At 50.1% G+C, this 19,421-nt stretch overlaps 2 protein-coding genes across 2 annotated transcripts in view; one reads left to right on the forward strand and one right to left on the reverse strand.

Moving 5' to 3' along the window:
* Positions 1 to 3,573: 3,573 nt before the first annotated feature.
* Positions 3,574 to 19,421, reverse strand: part of LOC119966905 (pollen-specific leucine-rich repeat extensin-like protein 1) — a 26,943-nt gene continuing 11,095 nt past the window's right edge. Inside the window, exon 3 of the mRNA XM_038798862.1 lies at positions 3,574 to 4,514. Coding sequence (XP_038654790.1) covers positions 3,574 to 4,514 — 941 coding nt within the window. The remainder of the gene's footprint in view (positions 4,515 to 19,421) is intronic.
* The window catches only part of LOC119966949 (protein LBH-like), a 38,426-nt gene continuing 23,888 nt past the window's right edge, over positions 4,884 to 19,421 (forward strand). The window contains exon 1 of the mRNA XM_038798903.1: positions 4,884 to 4,970. The gene's annotated coding sequence lies outside the window, so the exon portion shown is untranslated. The remainder of the gene's footprint in view (positions 4,971 to 19,421) is intronic.

The following is a 19,421-nucleotide window of genomic DNA, read 5'->3' on the forward strand; positions in this document are numbered from 1 at the left end:
ACTGGCCTTCAAACAACCGCGCAACCTCAAACAAACCATTGTTTGTAGCAAATTACCCAGCCTTCAGAACAGTGACCACGACACCACACAACCCTGCCAGGGCAATCTCTGCAAGACGTGTCAGATCATCGACTTGGATACCACCATTACACATGGTAACACCACCCACCAGGTACGCGGCACATACTCGTGCGACTCGACCAATGTAGTCTACCTCATACGCTGCAGGAAAGGATGTCCCGAAGCGTGGTACATTGGCGAGACCATGCAGACACTGCGACAACGAATGAACGGACATCGCAAGACAATCACCAGGCAGGAATGTTCCCTTCCAGTCGGGGAACACTTCAGCAGTCAAGGGCATTCAGCCTCTGATCTCCGGGTAAGCGTTCTCCAAGGCGGTCTTCAGGACACGTGACAACGCAGAATTGCCGAGCAAAAACTTATAGCCAAGTTCCACACACATGAGTACGGCCTCAACCGGGATCTTGGATTCATGTCACACTACATCCACCCTCCACCATCAGTCTCTGGTCGGGGGTTCACGATGGGGTCGCGTGATCGGCCGGCTAGCTTTACCGTGTCCTCCAGGTCCTGGGCCCCTTTCTCGTGAAGACGCTGCCGCACATAATTGGATTGGACCCCTGCAACATACATGTCTTGGACGGCGAGTTCCATGTGCTGAGTGGCTGTCACGGCCTGGAAGTTACAGTTGCGAGCTTTAAGGTTGCGCAGATAGTCTTCTAGCAACTCCCCAGGGCGCTGGCGATGAGTTGTAAAGATGTACCGCGCGTAAACTTCATTTACGGGCTGCACGTACAGGCAGTCAAGTATCGCGAGGGTCTCGGTATAAGAGTCAGTAACATCAAGTTGAGTAGAAATACGACGGCTCACCCGTGCGTGGAGAAGACTTAGTTTCTGTTCATCAGTAACAGAGGAGGTCGTCGATGCAGCCAGGTCGGCCTTGAGGCACCGAAGCCAATGCAAAAACATTTCCTTTGCCTCTGCGGCCTGTGGATCGAGTTCCAGTCGGTCAGGTTTGAGGGCTGATTCCACAGTAGTTTTTAAGCCGATTAAATTGATGCGACCATCTATTCACTCAGAGACACGAGTTGGAGAACACTGTGGCTTTAATCGGCTTACAACTGAGCCTGCCTGCGACTGCACGGTACTGAGGGTGGACTCGCAGGACCGCAGCACTTATACTCCCTAAAGGGGGCGGAGCCGAGGGCGGAGCCGAGGGCGGAGCCCTGTACATGCTCCTCATCTCCCCCTGTGGGCAGAGCCGCGCAGCGACTCACAGATGGAGCCCACATGGACACAGTAATGTACAGTGTGAATTATAGTGGTTACACATTCACCACACCTGGTACACATGTTCGTGGTGCATGTGTGTGTGTGATACATGCATACATATGTGGTTCATGCGTGGATAGTGCATGCGTGTGTGGTGCTTGCATGGGTGGTAAATGCGTGTGTGCAGATGTATGTGCGGTACATGCGTGTATGGTAAATGTGTGGGGACCATGTGTGTGGACCATGTGTGTGGTACATGTGTGTGTGGTACATGTGTGTGTGTGGTTAATGTGTGCGCAGTGTGTGCGGTACAAGCATGTGTGGTACATGTGTGTATGGTACATGCCAATGGTACATGTGTGTGTGGTACATGTGTGTGGTACATGCATGTGTGGTACATGCGTGTGTGGTTCATGTGTGTGGTATGTGTGTGTTTTACATTGTGTGTGTGTGGTACATCTGTGTGCGGTACATGTGTGTGGTATATTTGTGTGTGGTACATGCATGTGTGGTACATGTGTGTGTGGTTCATGTGTGTGATACATGCGTGTGTGGTACATGTATATGATACATATGTGTGGTACATGCGTGCATGTTACATGATGTGCGGTACATGTGTATGTGGTACATGTGTGTGTGGTACATGCATGTGCGGTATGTGTGTGCAGTACATGTGTGTATGCTATATGCCTGTGCGGTACATGTGTATGTGATACATGTGTGTGTGGTACATGCATGTGAGATACATGCATGTGAGGTACCCATGTGTGCGGTACATGCATGTTCAGTACTTGCATGTACGGTATATTCATGTGCGGTTAATACGTGTGTGGTACATACGTGCATGTTACATGTGTGTGTGATTCATGCATGTGGTACCAAGCCTCCAGTCCCAGACATTGAGCCCTGAACAACCGATTACTACAGGCAGTGAGGAGAAAGGAGAAGGAGCTGTTGTTTCTCTGTGTTTACAGCGAGGCAGAGCTCAAAATCAGAGACATAAATCAGACTGATCGGGCAGGAAACATTAGTGACAGGAGGGAGGTTTACAAAGGGACAGTGGATCACTGCTGTTATTGATCCACATTAATGACCCAGACTTGGTACAGGGAACAATTGTACAATTTGCAGATGACACAAAGATCGTGTGTACGGTGAACTATGACGAGGATAGTGATAGACTGGTAGAGAATATAAGAGGCAGAGCAGAAACAAATGCTTTTGAAGATGGTGTGGTTGCAGTGACAGAGATTCCCCAGCAGAGGGAACCCACGCTCCATCGTCCAGCTCAAAGACAAGAATGAGTGACAGGAATTGGGAGATGTTCCCTCTGGAACTGATCAATAATTTTAGCACCAGGGACAACCTTCCGACTCTAATATCTTCATTAAACATCACCACTCATGCCTAAGGCAAGTCAGAATTCCGGATCCCGAACTGCGTTTCCTCTTCCTGATCCAAATGCAGAATCCTTAAACTTGATCAATGTTTGGAATTCCTAATCCTGATTGCTGCTTTTGATCATGATCCAGGGATTCCTGCACTTCCTGACACATCCAGGATTGTTCCTGATTCCTATCCAGGATTTCTTTCCCAGAGCAGTATCTGGAATTCCTGCTCTTGATCCCTATCCGGGATTCCTGATCCCAAATCCAATGTGGGATTCATATACCCAAAGCAGCATCTGGGGTTCCTGTTCCTGAACCCAGTCTGTACCGTCAACACAAAGCATTGCAGTAACTCACCAAGGCTCCTTAGACAGCACCTTCCTTTACCGGGGTCGACCTGCGTTTGGATTATTTACGCGGGCAGGCCTGCGTTTGGATTATTTATCTTGGTCTGGGTTGCGGCTATGTTTGGATTGTTTATCTGGGTCGGGACTGTGTTTGGATTGTTTATCTGGGTCGGGCTGTGTTTGGATTGTTTATCAGGGTCGGTGCTGTGTTTGGATTGTTTATCTGGGTCGGGGCTGTGTTTGGATTGTTTATCTGGGTCAGGGCTGTGTTTGGATTGTTTATCTGGGTCGGGGCTGTGTTTGGATTGTTTATCTGGGTCAGGGCTGTGTTAGGATTGTGTATTAGTGCGCCTGTGTTTGGATTGTGTATCTGGTTTGGGTCTGTGTTTGGATTGTGTATCTGGGTCGGGGCTGTGTTTGGATTGTTTATCTGGGTCAGGACTGTGTTTGGATTGTTTATCTGGGTCAGGGCTGTGTTTGGATTGTGTATCTGGGTCAGGGCTGTGTTTGGATTGTTTATCAGGGTCGGGGCTGTGTTTGGATTAGTTATCTGGGTCAGGGCTGTGTTTGGATTGTTTATCTGGGTCAGGGCTGTGTTTGGATTGTTTGCCTGAGTCGGGGCTATGTTTGGATTGTTTATCTGGGTCAGGACTGTGTTTGGATTGTTTATCTGGGTCGGGAATGGGTTTGGATTGTTTATATGGGTCAGGACTGTGTTTGGATTGTTTATCTGGGTCGGGAATGGTTTTGGATTGTGTTTCTGGGTCAGGGCTGCGTTTGGATTGTTTATCTGGGTCGGGGCTGTGTTTGGATTGTTTATCTTGGTTGGGACTGTGTTTGGATTGTTTATCTGGGTCAGGACTGTGTTTGGATTGTGTTTCTGGGTCGGGGCTGTGTTTGGATTGTTTATCTTGGTCGGGGCTGTGTTTGGATTGTTTATATGGGTCAGGGCTGTGTTTGGATTGTTTATCTGGGTCAGGGCTGCGCTTGGATTGTTTATCTGGGTCAGGGCTGTGTTTGGATTGTTTTTCTAGGTCAGGGCTGTGTTTGGATTGTTTTTCTGGGTTGGGTGTGTGTTTGGATTGTTTATCTGGGTCAGGGCTGTGTTTGGATTGTGTTTCTGGGTCGGGGCTGAGTTTTGATTGTTTATCTGGGTCGGGGCTGTGTTTGGACTGTTTATCTGGGTCGGGACTGTGTTTGGATTGTTTATCTGGGTCAGGGCTGTGTTTGGATTGTTTATCTGGGTCAGGACTGTGTTTGGATTGTTTATCTGGGTCAGGGCTGTGTTTGGATTGTTTATCTGGATCGGGACTGTGTTTGGATTGTGTTTCTGGGTCAGGGCTGTGTTTGGATTGTGTTTCTGGGTCAGGGCTGTGTTTCAGGAACTGTTGTGGTTCTCGGTGAGTTAATGACAGGCAGAGTGCTGACTCCGCCCCACTGTTGTTTTTGGGTTTCTGGTGTTGAGGTAAGTTTGTGAGACGGGCTGAGAGCGTGAGAGGGAACGACTGAGAGAGAAAGTAGGAGTGAGAGAGAGAGAGAGAGATTGAGAGTGAATGAGTGGCTGAGATAGGGAGTGGATTTGCAGGAGACTGAGACAAGTGACTGGTGTGAGGAAGTGGGACTCTCGGGGTAAAGGCGGGGAGAGAACTTGAGGGAGAGGCTGATTGAGGAGTGAGTGAAAACAGAGTGTGAGCAAGATACTGAGGGACTGAGAGGAAGTGAGAGAGAGAGAGAGAGAGAAAACGAGAGACAAAGGAAGAGTGTGGAGGACAGAGTGACTGAAGGAGAGACACAGAGAGTGAATCAGAGAAAGTGAGAGAGACTTGTGTGCGAGAGTAAGCGAGAGATCGAGACAGCGGAAGAGAGAGCGAGGGACTAGACACACGGGACCAGGGGACCTGTGAACAGAACCGAGGAGTGAAGTGGATTCTGTGAGGAGGTGAGCTGCAAACCATCAACAACGCAATGATCGGGGTGGGGGGGGGGGGAGGGAGGTGGGGGGGAGGGGGGTGGGGGGAGAGAGGGGCCACGATTTAACACTGACAGGCCTATTGTATAACCAGCACTGTACCCCCCCCCCCCCCCCCCCCCAGTACTGGGGGCTGGGTCAGCTGAGTTGGTGGACAGCTGGTTCGTGAGGCACAGCGAAGCCAATGGCGTGGGTTCGATTCCCGCACCGGCTGAGGTTATTCAGCAAGGTCCCACCTTCTCACCCTCGGCCCTCGCCTGAGGGGTGATGACCTTCCGGTTAAATCCCCACCGGTCAGCTCTCCCCCCCCCCCCCCACCGCCTCTGGTCATCGGGGGCTATGGCCACGTCCCCTGTGCCCCGCTGTTATTCACTGACGCTCCTATCGTACCCCAGTGTGATTTTGTTATTTTAGGTTTTTCCATCTTGTTGGTTCAGCTCCATGTTTGAACCAAGGCTGTAATGAGGTCAGGAGCTGAGTGACCCTGGGGGAACCCAAACTGAGTGTCCGTGAGCAGGTTATTGCTGAGTAAGTGCTGCTTGATAGCCCTGTTGCTGACTCCTCCCATCACTTTGCTGCTGATGGAGAGTAGACTGATAGGGCGGTAATTGGCTGGGTCGGATTTGTCCTGTTTCTTGTGTACAGGACAGACCTGGGCAATTTCCCACATTGCCGGGTAGATGCCAGGGTTGTAGCTGTACTGGAACAGCTTGGCTAGGGGGGCGGCAAGTTCTGGAGCACATCTACAATACTATTGCTGGGATATTGTCAGGGCCCGGGGCCTTTGCTGTATCCAGGGCCTTCAGCTGTTTCTGGATATCACACGGAGTGAATCGTATTGGCTGAAGATTCACAGCTGTGATGCTGGGGACCTCCGGAGGAGACCGAGATGGATCATCCACTCGGCACTTCTGGCTGAAGATTGTTGCGAATGCCTCAGTTTTCCTTTTGTTCAGATGTGCTGGGCTCCTCCATCATTGAGGAAGGGGATATTTGTGAAGCCTCCTCCTCCAGTGAGTTGTTTAATTCTCCACCATTCACGGCTGGAAGACATTAAGAATATTGCATTCTACGTATTGGGCATTTTCAGGGTTAAAAGCCTGGGGTTGGAGTGTGTTTAACTGCAGTGGTCATGTTTTTATAAAAAATCATTCTGTTTTGCAATGCCTGGGTGCTGTTAGCAGCCGGAAGGTGAAATTGACAAAGGAATTGTTTTTCAGTCTGGGCTAATGGACTGTGGTTTGACTGGGGAAGTCCCTGTGGAGTTAATGTGCTTTGTCTCCTGCAGAGATCATTTATTTTTCAGCTTGGGGAGATGAGGTCATTGCTGAGTGGAGTTGAGAAAGGCAGAGAGACATTTTGAAAAGCTTTAGAGAGGCAGTTTTTGTGGAGAAACTTTGGAGAGCGGAGTTGAATTGTGAGCTGCCAGATGCTCCACAATTCTCCCACAGTGAGATAGACTGAGAGCCGGATGTTTATTTTCTTGTTGTTTAATGGGAAATTGAGTAGTTGTGTTTAAAGTGTAAATTGTCCGCTGTTCTTTTGGGAAGTTAAAAGTTAATAACGGTTAGTAGTTATAATAAAGTTTTGTTTTAAAAATAACCACTCACTATTTCTTCATAGAATCTCTCCTGGAGTGAATCATTGGGCAGGATTCTCTGAAAATGGGGCTATGTCCCCCAGGCCGGCAGGAAAACCGGCGCCAACTTCTCCGGAGTCAACAGCTCCGAAAGTGAGGAATTCTCCAATTTCTCAGGGCTAGGTTGACGTCGGAGTGGTTGGCACAGCTCCAGCCGGCACCGAAGGGCCGGCGCGAGTTCGCACATGAGCGGAACGGCCGGCGTGATCTCACGCATGCGCAGACCGGCCGGCGTGATCTCACGCATGCGCAGACCGGCCGGCGTGATCTCACGCATGCGCAGACCGGCCGGCGTGATCTCACGCGTGCGCAGACCAGCCGGCGTGATCTCACGCATGCGCAGACCGGCCGGCGTGATCTCACGCATGCGCAGACCGGCCGGCGTGATCTCACGCATGCGCAGACCGGCCGGCGTGATCTCACGCATGCGCAGACCGGCTGCCGTATTTCCACGCATGTGCGGGGATTCCCTTTTCTGCGCCGGCCCTGGGCAATATGGCAGAGCCCTACAGGGGCCTGGCGCGGAGTAAAGAAGGCCCCCCCATGGAAGCAGCCCACCTGCCGATCGGTACGCCCTGATCACGCACCAGGCCACCGTGGGGGCCCCCCCAGGGTCGGATACCCCGCACCCCCCCCCCCCCCCCCAGGACCGCCCCCACTTATCTGCCAGGTCCCGCCATGCGTGAGATGAGTCATTCACGCCGATGGGACTGGCCAAAACTTTACGGCCACTCGGCCCATCGGGGGGGTGGGGAGGAGGCGCTGTCAATGGCCAAAAATGGTGCCGGAGAGAGGGCAGCCAACCCTGGCACAGGGTCGGAGAATCCCGGCCGTTGTTTCTGAACAGCCTTAAAATAAGCTAAATTATTGGGGTTTTGGTTCAGTATCCTAGCAACTGTTGGGGCCTGGTCTGGGATTGGAATAACCACCATTCACGGTTGGATGTGGCAGGACTGTAGAGCTTAGATCTGATGCGTTGGTTGAGGAATCGCTGAGCTCTGTCTATTACTTGCTGCTTATGCTGTTTGACTCACAGGCCTGTGTTGTAGCTTCACCAGGTTGACACCTCAGTTTATCGGTATGTCTGATGTTGTTCCTGACGTGCTGTCCTGCGCTCTTCATTGAACCAGCGTTGCTCCCCTGGCTGGGTGGTAATGGTAGAGTGGGGGATATGCTGGGCTATGAGGTTACAGATTGTGGGTGAATACAATTCAGCTCATGGATGCCCAATCTTCATAGAATCATAGAATTTACAATGCAGAAGGAGGCCATTCGGTCCATCGAGTCTGCACCGACCCTTACAAAGAACACCCTACCCAAGCCCACGTATCTACCCAATCCTCATAACCCAGTAACCCCCACTTAACCTTTTTTGGTCACTGAGGGGCAATTTAGCCTGGCCAATCCACCTAACCTGCACATCTTTGGACTGTGGGAGGAAACCGGAGCACCCGGAGGAAACCCACGCAGACACGGGGAGGACGTGCAGACTCCACACAGACAGTGACCCAGTGGGGAATTGAACCTGGGACCCTGGAGCTGTGAATATACTGTGCTAACCACTGTGCTACCATTGGTGTTATTGAATTCAAATTCCACCATTGTAATGATGCACTATCACAGATTTCATTGTAACCACACAAGGATTTATGAATAAAAAGGATTGTACACGGCTACACATCTCCTGCCGAAGAGGGTCCTCCACCCCGGGGTGATTCCCACTCTCACTCCCAATTGGTCCCCCCAACCAGGTGATCCTTACCGCCAGTATTGCCCTTAAAGGGACATGCACCGATGTACAATTGGGACCGTGAACCCCAATTTACAGAAATCTTCAGTAGGGGCTGGTTTAGCTCACTGGGCTAAATCGCTGGCTTTGAAAGCAGACCAAGCAGGCCAGCAGCACGGTTCAATTCCCGTACCAGCCTCCCCGGACAGGCGCCGGAATGTGGCGACTAGGGGCTTTTCACAGTAACTTCATTGAAGCCTACTCGTGACAATAAGCGATTTTCATTTTCATTTCATTTCATTTTTCATTTCATTTCATTTCATTTTCAGATGGAGGTGTCGAGTGGATGATCCATCTCGATCTTCTCCAGAGGTCCCCAGCAACAGAGTCCTTGTGGAGACAAAGACCCGTCTATCCCATTTAGCACGGTGGTAGTGCCACACAGCACGATTGAGGGTCTCCACAAGGACTGTGCGGTGGTCACTTCTACCGATACTGTCATGGACAGATCCATCTGCAGCAGGCAGGTTGGTGAGGATGAGGTCAAGTATGTTTTTCCCTCTTGTTGGTTCCCTCACCACCTGCTGCAGTCCCAGTCTAGCAGCTATTGTCCTTTAGGACCCCGGCCAGCTCGGCCTGTGGTGGTACCGAGCCTCTCTTGGTGATGGACATTGAAGTCTCCCACCCAGAGCACATTCTGTTCCCTTGCTTCCCTCAGTGCTTCCTCCAAGTGGTGTTCAACATGGAGGAGTAACTGATTCATCAGCTGAGTGGGGGGGGGGGGGGTGTGTTGTGGGGGGGCTGGCACAGGGGTGGGGGGGGGGGGAACTGGCGTGGAAGGGGAGTGGGTAACCAGCATGTTTGACCTTATGCTATGATACTTCATGGGGTGCGGAGTCAATGTTGGCACAAGGAAGGATTAATAAGGAGGACTTTGCAGGATTCACAGAGCTGGGTTTACTGTTGCTGTTTACCGCTGCCACATTGATCCTGGGAAATCCGTGCGGCGTCATTCCTTACTGACTTATCTTTCACAGTTTGATACTGCCAGGTGCCTGTAAACCTCTATGGCTCTATGACTAATGTAGTGAGTTACTAGTCTAGTGTATTAGTCTAGTGAATTGCTAGATTAATCTAGTGGATTATCAATCCAGTGGATTACTGGTCTGGTGGATTTGTCTAGTGGATTACCAGCCCAGGGGATTTCCAGCAAGTGAATTACTGGTCCAGTGGATTACCAGTCAAGTGGATTACCAGCCCCCGGGGATTACTGGTCCAGTGGATTACCAGTCAAGTGGATTACCAGCCCCCAGGATTACTGGTCCAGTGGACTAACAGTCAAGTGGATTATTCGTCTGGTAGATTACCAGTCAAGTGGATTACTGGTCCAGTGGATTACCAGTCCAATGGATTACCAGCCTAGGGGATTATCAGTCCAGTGGATTACTAATCCAGTGGATTATCAGTCCAGTCGATTATGGGTCCAGTGGATTACCAGTCAATTTGATTACCAATCCAGCGGATTACCAGTCAATTGGATTACTGATCCAGTGGATAACAGTCCAGTGGATTACCAGTTAAGTGGATTACTGGTCCAGTGGATTACTAGTCCAGTGGATTACTAGTCCAGTGGATTACTAAACCAGTGGATTACTAGTCCAGTGGGATACTCGTAACGTGGAGCTGACTAGGGGCACAGATACATAGAAGTAGGAGCAGGAGGAGGCCTTCTGGCCCTTCGAGCCTGCTCCACCATTCATCGCCATCATGGCTGATCATCCAACTCAATAGCCTAATCCTGCTTTCTCCCCATAGCCTTTGATCCCATTCTCCCCAAGTGCTACATCCAGCCGCCTCTTGTTCAAAGTTTTAGCATCAACTACTTCCTGTGGTAATGAATTCCACAGGCTCACCACTCTTTGTGTGAAGAAATGTCTCCTTATCTCTGTCCGAAATGGTTTACCCAGAATCCTCAGACTGTGACCCCTGGTTCTGGACACACCCCTCATTGGAAACATCTTCCCTGCATCGACCCTGTCCAGTCCTGTTAGAATTTTATAAGTCTCTATGAGATCCCCCCTCATTCTTCTGAACTCCAGCGTGAACAATCCCAACCTCGTCAATCTCTCCTCATATGACAGTCCCACCATCCCAGGAATCAGTCTGGTAAACCTTTGCTGCTCTCCCTCGAGAGCAAGAACATCCTTCCTCAGAGAAGGAGACCAAAACTGCCGACAATACTCCAGATGTGGCCTCACCAAGGCCCTGTATAATTGCAGCAACACATCCCTGCTTCTATACTCGAAACTTCTCGCTATGAAGGCCAACATACCATTAGCCGTCTTTACCGCCTGCTACACCTGCATGCTTACCTTCAGCGACTGGTGCACAAGGACAAGGTCTAGTGGATTCCCAGTCCTGTGGATTACTAGTCCAGTGGGATACTCATAATGTGGATCTGTCCGGTGGATTACTAGTTCTGTGGGTTACTAGTACAGTTGATTTATCTAGTGGATTACCAGAGTTGCAGATTACTAGTCCAGTGGATTACCAGTTCAGCAGATTATCAACCCAGTGGATTACCGATCTTGTGGATTATTAGTTCAGTGGATTGCTAGTCTTGTGGATTACTAGATACATGGATTACTAGTCCTGTGGATCTGTCTGGTGGATCACCACTCCAATGGCTTACCAGTCCAACGTGTTACCAGTCCAACAGGTTACTAGTCCAGTGGATTACCAGTCCAGCGGATTACAAATTCAGTGGATCGCCGAGTGGATTAAAGTGCCCGGTGTTTAGTTACAGGGACTGCACTTTCTTCAATAAGGCTGTCTGTCACAGTTGTTACTCTCCCACATCTACACAGGATTAGAAGATACAGTTAGCCCTTCCACTATCTCCAATCCCACCTCCGTTAGCAAACCAATCAGGAGCAGGCGACTGATCCACTCTCAGCACAGCTGAACTTCCTGGTAGATCCTGCCCATCCGTGACCTCCACTTCCTGTCAGCATCAGTACATACTGATAGAAAATACTCAGTTTTCCATCCTTGCTCTTCACTATTTACATGGTTAAAGATTTTAGATTCTCTTCAATATTAACAGTCATTCTACTCTCTCATTTTGCAAGTCTTATTTTCCTTTTCACTTCCCCCTCAGCCTGACCTGGTTGTCACTTGACAAACTCACCCGGTGTACATCGTCTACTCTCTTTATTGTTTATCACATTCTGTATCTCCCTCGTCATCCAGCGTGTCCTGTATTTGGACCCCTAACGTTTGCCCTTCAGCTCGTGCCTGAAACATCTCATTGATGATCACCCATTGTTTCTGTTACAGTTTGCCATGTCAATCTCTGATTCCATTTCACTCCGCCCAGGAACCCTCTCATCACATTAAAATTAACCCTCTTCCAACTTAAAAGATTGACTTTAGATTGTTCCTTGCTCTTCATTACTGATCAAAACATGATAATATGATCACTCTTACCCACGTGTTCCCCGCAGACACTTGATACACTTGCTCTTCCCCATTATTCTTCCACATACCAGTGAGGCTAGAAATGGGAAGATAGTACAGCTCAACACCTGATTAAACAGCTTGTGCAGGAGAGAGGGTTTCCGATTTCTGGACCATTGGGATCTCTTCCAGGGCAGGGGTGACCTGTACAAGAAGGACGGGTTACATCTAAACTGGAGGGGCACCAATATCCTGGCTGGGAGGTTGCTAGAGTCACTCGGGAGGGTTTAAACTAGTTTGGCAGGAGGGTAGGAACCAGAGCAAAGGTGAATTAACTGAATGGGAACTAGAGAGTAGGGCCTGTAAGACTCAGGAAGTGCAGACAGTGGTTGCTCATCAAAGAGGTTCTGGTAGACTGAAGTGCATTTGTTTCAATGTGAGAACAGATAAGGCAGATGAATTGAGAGCTTGGAACTATGATGTTGTTGCCATTTCAGAGACTTGGTTAAGGGAAGGACAGGATTGGCAGCTAAACATTCCAGGATTTAGATGTTTCAGGCAGGATAGAGGGGATGTAAAAGGGGTGGAGGATTTACTCCATTGGTTAGGGAGAATATCACAGCTGTACTGCGGGATGACACCTTGGAGGGCTCATGCAGCGAGGCAATATGGGTAGAGCTCAGGAACAAGAAGGGGATAATCACATTGTTGGGGGGTTACTATAGACCTCCCAATAGCCAGGGGAGATAGAGAAACAGATATGTTGGCAGATATTGGCAATGTGTAAAAGTAACAGGATTGTTGTGATGGGAGACTTCAACTTCCCCAATATTGACTGGGACTCACTTAGTGCTGGGGGCTTAGACGGGGCAGAGTTTGTAAGGAGCATCTAGGAGGGCTTCTTAAAACAATATGTAGATAGTCCAACGAGGGAAGGGGCTGGACTGGAACTGGTATTTGGGAATGAGCCCAGCCAGGTGGTAGAAGTTTCAGCAGGGGAGCATTTCGGGAACAGTGACCACAATTTAGTGAACCTTCAGGTACTGATGGATAAAGATAAATGTAGTCCTCAGGTGAAGGTGCTAAATTGGGGGAAGGCTAATTACAACAATATTAGGCGGGAACTGAAGAATGTAGATTGGGGGGCAGATGTTTGAGGGGAAATCAACATCTGGCACGTGGGAGGCTTTCAAGTGTCAGTTGATAGGACTTCAGGACCGGCACGTTCCTGTAAGGGTGAAAGATAAGTATGGCATGTTTTGGGAACCTTGGATAACGAGAGATATTGTCGGCCTAGTCAAAAAGAAAAAAGAGCCATTTGTTAGGGCTAGAAGGCTGGGAACAGACGAAGCCTGTGTGGAATATAAGGAAAGTAGGAGGGTACTTAAGCAAGGAGTCAGGAGGTCTAAAAGGGGTCATAAAAAGTCATTGGCAAATAGGGTTAAGGAAAATCCCAAGGCTTTTTATACATATATAAAAAGCAAGAGGGTAGCCAGGGAGAGGGTTGATCCAAGCAAGGACAGGGGAGGGAATCTATGTGTGGAACCAGAGGAAATGGGTGAGGTACTAAAGGAGAACTTTGTGTCAGTATTCACCAAAGAAAAGGACTTGGTGGATGATGAGTCTGGGGAAGGGAGTATAGATAGTTTGGGTCATGTTGAGATCAAAAAGGAGGAGGTTTTGGGGATCTTGAAAAATATTAAGGTAGATAAGTCCCCAGGGCCTGATGGGATCTACCCCAGAATACTGAAGGAGGTTAGAGAGGAAATTGCTGAGGCATTGACAGAAATCTTTGGATCCTCACTGTCTTCAGGGGAGGTCCAGAGGGTTGGAGAATAGCCAATATTGTTCTTTTGTTTGGTGAGCCTTATGTCAAGTGGCAGGGAAGTTATTGGAGAGGATTCTTCGAGACAGGATTTACTCTCACTTGTAAATAAGTGGGTGTGGGTGTATTAGCGAGAGGCAGCATGTTATTGTGAAGGGGAGGTCCTGTCTCACAAACTTGATCATGTTTTTTGAGGAAGTGATGAAGATGATTGATGAAGGTAGGGCAGTGGATGCCGTCTATACGGACTTCAGTAAGGCCTTTGGCAAGTGAGCTGCCAAGATGGATACAGAACTGGTTCGGTCATAGAGACAGGGGGTAGCAATGGAAGGGGGCTTTTCTGATTGGAGGGCTGTGACTAGTGGTGTTCGTCAGGGATCAATGCTGGGACCTTTGCTGTTTGTAATATATAGAAATGATTTGGAGGGAAATAATAATAATAATCACTTATTGTCACAAGTAGGCTTCAATGAAGTTACTGTGCAGAGCCCCTAGTCGCCACATTCCGGCACCTGTTCGGGGAGGCTGGTACGGGAATTGAACCTGCTGCAGCTGGCATTGCTGCATTACAAGCCAGCTGTTTAGCCCACTGTGCTAAACCAGTCCCTAAAATGTATCTGATTAGTACGTTTGCGGATGACACAAAGGTTGGTGGAATTGCGGATAGCGATGAGGACTGTCAGGATACAGCAGGATTTAGATCGTTTGGAGACTTGGACGGAGAGATGGCAGATGGAGTTTAATCTGGACAAATGTGAGGTTATCATTTTGGAAGGTCTAATGCAGGTAGGGAATATACAGTGAATGGTAGAACCCTCAAGAGTCTTGACAGTCAGAGAGATCTAGGTGTACAGGTCCACAGGTCACTGAAAGGGGCAACACAGCTGGAGAAGGTAGTCAAGAAAGCATACGGCATGCTTGCCTTCATTGGCCAGGGCATTGAGTATAAGAATTGGCAAGTCATGTTGCAGCTGTATAGAACCTTAGTTAGGCCACACTTGGAGTATAGTGTTCAATTCTGGTCGTCACACTACCAGAAGGATGTGGAGGCTTTAGAGAAGGTGCAGAAGAGATTTACCAGGATGTTGCCTAGTATGGAGGGCATTAGCTATGAGGAGTGGTTGAATAAACTCGGTTTGTTCTCACTGGAACGACGGAGATTGAGGGGCGACCTGATAGAGGTCTACAAAATTATGAGGGGCACAGACAGAGTGGATAGTCAGAGGCTTTTCCCCAGGGTAGAGGGGTCAATTACTAGGGGGCATAGGTTTAAGGTGCGAGGGGCAAGGTTTAGAGGGGATGTACGAGGCAAGTTTTTTACACAGAGGGTAGTGGGTGCCTGGAACTCGCTGCCGGAGGAGGTGGTGGAAGCAGGGACGATAGTGACATTTAAGGGCATCTTGACAAATACATGAATAGGATGGGAATAGAGGGATAGAATCAAAGATTTTACAGTGCAGAAGGAGGCCATTTGGCCCATTGTGTCTGACCGACCCTATCTAACCCCACACCTCCATCCTTACCACCTATCCCAGTAACCCCACCTAACCTTTTTGGACACTAAGGGCAATTTATCATGGCCAATCGACCCAACCTGAAAATATTTGAACTGTGGAGGAAACCGGAGCACCCGGAGGAAACCCACACACACATGGGGAGGATGTGCAGACTCTGCACTGACAGTGACCCAGGCCGGGAATCGAACCTGGGACCCTGGAGCTGTGAAGCAACAATGCTAACCACTGTGCTACCTTGCCCCAGTCAAGGGATATGGTCCCTGGGAGGGGCTTTTAGTTCAGATGGGCAGCATGATTGGTGCAGGCACGGAGGTACGAAAGGCCTTTTACTGTGCTTATTGTTCTTTGATCTTTGTTCACTGTACCCCAGTGTTATACAGTGACAGACCCTTCCCACCAGTACTGTGTCCCAGTGATATACAGTGACAGACCCATCCCCACCAGTACTGTACCCCAGTGTTATACAGTGACAGACCCCTCCCCACCAGTACTGTGCCCCAGTGTTATACAGTGACAGACCCTTCCCACCAGTACTGTACCCCAGTGTTATACAGTGACAGACCCGTCCCCACCAGTACTGTACCCCAGTGTTATACAGTGACAGACCTGTCCCCACCAGTACTGTACCCCAGTGTTATACAGTGACAGACACGTCCCCACCAGTACTGTACCCCAATGTTATACAGTGACAGACCCGTCCCCACCAGTACTGTACCCCAGTGTTATACAGTGACAGACCCGTCCCCACCAGTACTGTGCCCCAGTGTTATACAGTGACAGACCCTTCCCACCAGTACTGTACCCCAGTGTTATACAGTGACAGACCCTTCCCACCAGTACTGTACCCCAGTGTTATACACTGACAGACCCGTCCCCACCAGTACTGTACCCCAGTGTTATACAGTGACAGACCCGTCCCCACCAGTACTGTACCCCAGTGTTATACAGTGACAGACCCGTCCCCACCAGTACTGCACCCCAGTGTTGTTCAGTGACAGACCTCTCCCCACCAGTACTGTATCCCAGTGTTATACAGTGACAGACCCGTCCCCACCAGTACTGTGCCCCAGTGTTATACAGTGACAGACCCGTCCCCACCAGTACTGTACCCCAGTGTTATTCAGTGACAGACCCTCCCCACCAGTACTGTACCCCAGTGTTATACAGTGACAGACCCTCCCCACCAGTACTGTACCCCAGTGTTATACAGTGACAGACCCTCCCCACCAGTACTGTACCCCAGTGTTATACAGTGACAGACCCTCCCCACCAGTACTGTACCCCAGTGTTATACAGTGACAGACCCTTCCCACCAGTACTGTGTCCCAGTGATATACAGTGACAGACCCCTCCCCACCAGTACTGTATCCCAGTGTTATACAGTGACAGACCCCTCCCCACCAGTACTGTACCCCAGTGTTATACAGTGACAGACCCTCCCCACCAGTACTGTACCCCAGTGTTATACAGTGACAGACCCTTCCCACCAGTACTGTGTCCCAGTGATATACAGTGACAGACCCCTCCCCACCAGTACTGTATCCCAGTGTTATACACTGACAGACCCGTCCCCAGCAGTACTGTACCCCAGTGTTATTCAGTGACAGACCCGTCCCCACCAGTACTGTACCCCAGTGTTATACACTGACAGACCCGTCCCCACCAGTACTGTACACCGGTGTTACACAGTGACAGACCCACCCCCACCAGTACTGTACCCCAGTGTTATACAGTGACAGACCTGTCCCCACCAGTACTGTACCCCAGTGTTATACAGTGACAGACCCGTCCCCACCAGTACTGTACCCCAGTGTTATACAGTGACAGACCCTTCCCACCAGTACTGTGTCCCAGTGATATACAGTGACAGACCCCTCCCCACCAGTACTGTACCCCAGTGTTATACAGAGACAGACCCGTCCCCACCAGTACTGTACCCCAGTGTTATTCAGTGACAGACCCGTCCCCACCAGTACTGTACCCCAGTGTTATACAGTGACAGACCCGTCCCCACCAGTACTGTACCCCAGTGTTATACAGTGACAGACCTGTCCCCACCAGTACTGTACCCCGTGTTATACAGTGACAGACCCGTCCCCACCAGTACTGTACCCCGTGTTATACAGTGACAGACCTGTCCCCACCAGTACTGTACCCCGTGTTATACAGTGACAGACCAGTCCCCACCAGTACTGTACCCCGTGTTATACAGTGACAGACCCCTCCCCACCAGTACTGTACCCAGTGTTACACAGTGACAGACCCGTCCCCACCAGTACTGTACCCCAGTGTTATACAGTGACAGACCCGTCCCCACCAGTACTGTACCCCAGTGTTATACAGTGACAGACCCACCCCCACCAGTACTGTACCCCAGTGTTATACAGTGACAGACCCACCCCCACCAGTACTGTATCCCAGTGTTATACAGTGACAGACACGTCCCCACCAGTACTGTACCCCAGTGTTATACAGTGACAGACACGTCCCCACCAGTACTGTACCCCAGTGTTATACAGTGACAGACCCGTCCCCACCAGTACTGTACCCCAGTGTTATACACTGACAGACCCGTCCCCACCAGTACTGTACCCCAGTGTTATACAGTGACAGACCCCTCCCCACCAGTACTGTACACCAGTGTTATACAGTGACAGACCCGTCCCCACCAGTACTGTATCCCAGTGTTATACAGTGACAGACCCGTCCCCACCAGTACTGTATCCCAGTGTTATACAGTGACAGACCCTCCCCACCAGTACTGTACCCCAGTGTTATACAGTGACAGACCCGTCCCCACCAGTACTGTATCCCAGTGTTATACAGTGACAGACCCGTCCCCACCAGTACTGTATCCCAGTGATATACAGTGACAGACCCGTCCCCACCAGTACTGTACCCCAGTGTTATACAGTGACAGACCCTCCCCACCAGTACTGTACCCCAGTGTTATACAGTGACAGACCCTTCCCACCAGTACTGTGTCCCAGTGATATACAGTGACAGACCCCTCCCCACCAGTACTGTACCCCAGTGTTATACAGAGACAGACCCGTCCCCAGCAGTACTGTACCCCAGTGTTATTCAGTGACAGACCCGTCCCCACCAGTACTGTACCCCAGTGTTATACAGTGACAGACCCGTCCCCACCAGTACTGTACCCCAGTGTTATTCAGTGACAGACCCCTCCCCACCAGTACTGTACCCCAGTGTTATACAGTGACAGACCCATCCCCACCAGTACTGTACCCCAGTGTTATACAGACCCATCCCCACCAGTACTGTACCCCAGTGTTATACAGTGACAGACACGTCCCCACCAGTACTGTACCCCAGTGTTATACAGTGACAGACCCGTCCCCACCAGTACTGTACCCCAGTGTTATACAGTGACAGACACGTCCCCACCAGTACTGTACCCCAGTGTTATACAGTGACAGACCCGTCCCCACCAGTACTGTACCCCAGTGTTATACACTGACAGACCCGTCCCCACCAGTACTGTACCCCAGTGTTATACAGTGACAGACCCCTCCCCACCAGTACTGTACACCAGTGTTATACAGTGACAGACCCGTCCCCACCAGTACTGTATCCCAGTGTTATACAGTGACAGACCCGTCCCCACCAGTACTGTATCCCAGTGTTATACAGTGACAGACCCGTCCCCACCAGTACTGTATCCCAGTGATATACAGTGACAGACCCGTCCCCACCAGTACTGTACCCCAGTGTTATACAGTGACAGACCCATCCCCACCAGTACTGTACCCCAGTGTTATACAGTGATAGACCCGTCCCCACCAGTACTGTACCCCAGTGTTATACAGCGACAGACCCGTCCCCACCAGTACTGTACCCCAGTGTTATACAGTGACAGACCCGTCCCCACCAGTACTGTACCCCAGTGTTATACAGTGACAGACCCGTCCCCACCAGTACTGTACCCTAGTGTTATACAGTGACAGACCCGTCCCCACCAGTACTGTACCCCAGTGTTATACAGTGACAGACCCCTCCCCACCAGTACTGTACCCCAGTGTTATACACTGACAGACCTGTCCCCACCAGTACTGTACCCCAGTGTTATACACTGACAGACATGTCCCCACCAGTACTGTACCCCAGTGTTTTACAGTGATAGACGCGTCCCCACCAGTACTGTACCCCAGTGTTATACACTGACAGACCTGTCCCCACCAGTACTGTACCCCAGTGTTATACACTGACAGACCCCTCCCCACCAGTACTG

The sequence above is a fragment of the Scyliorhinus canicula genome, chromosome 6 (assembly GCF_902713615.1).
Source record: "Scyliorhinus canicula chromosome 6, sScyCan1.1, whole genome shotgun sequence".
Lineage (NCBI taxonomy): Eukaryota > Metazoa > Chordata > Chondrichthyes > Carcharhiniformes > Scyliorhinidae > Scyliorhinus > Scyliorhinus canicula.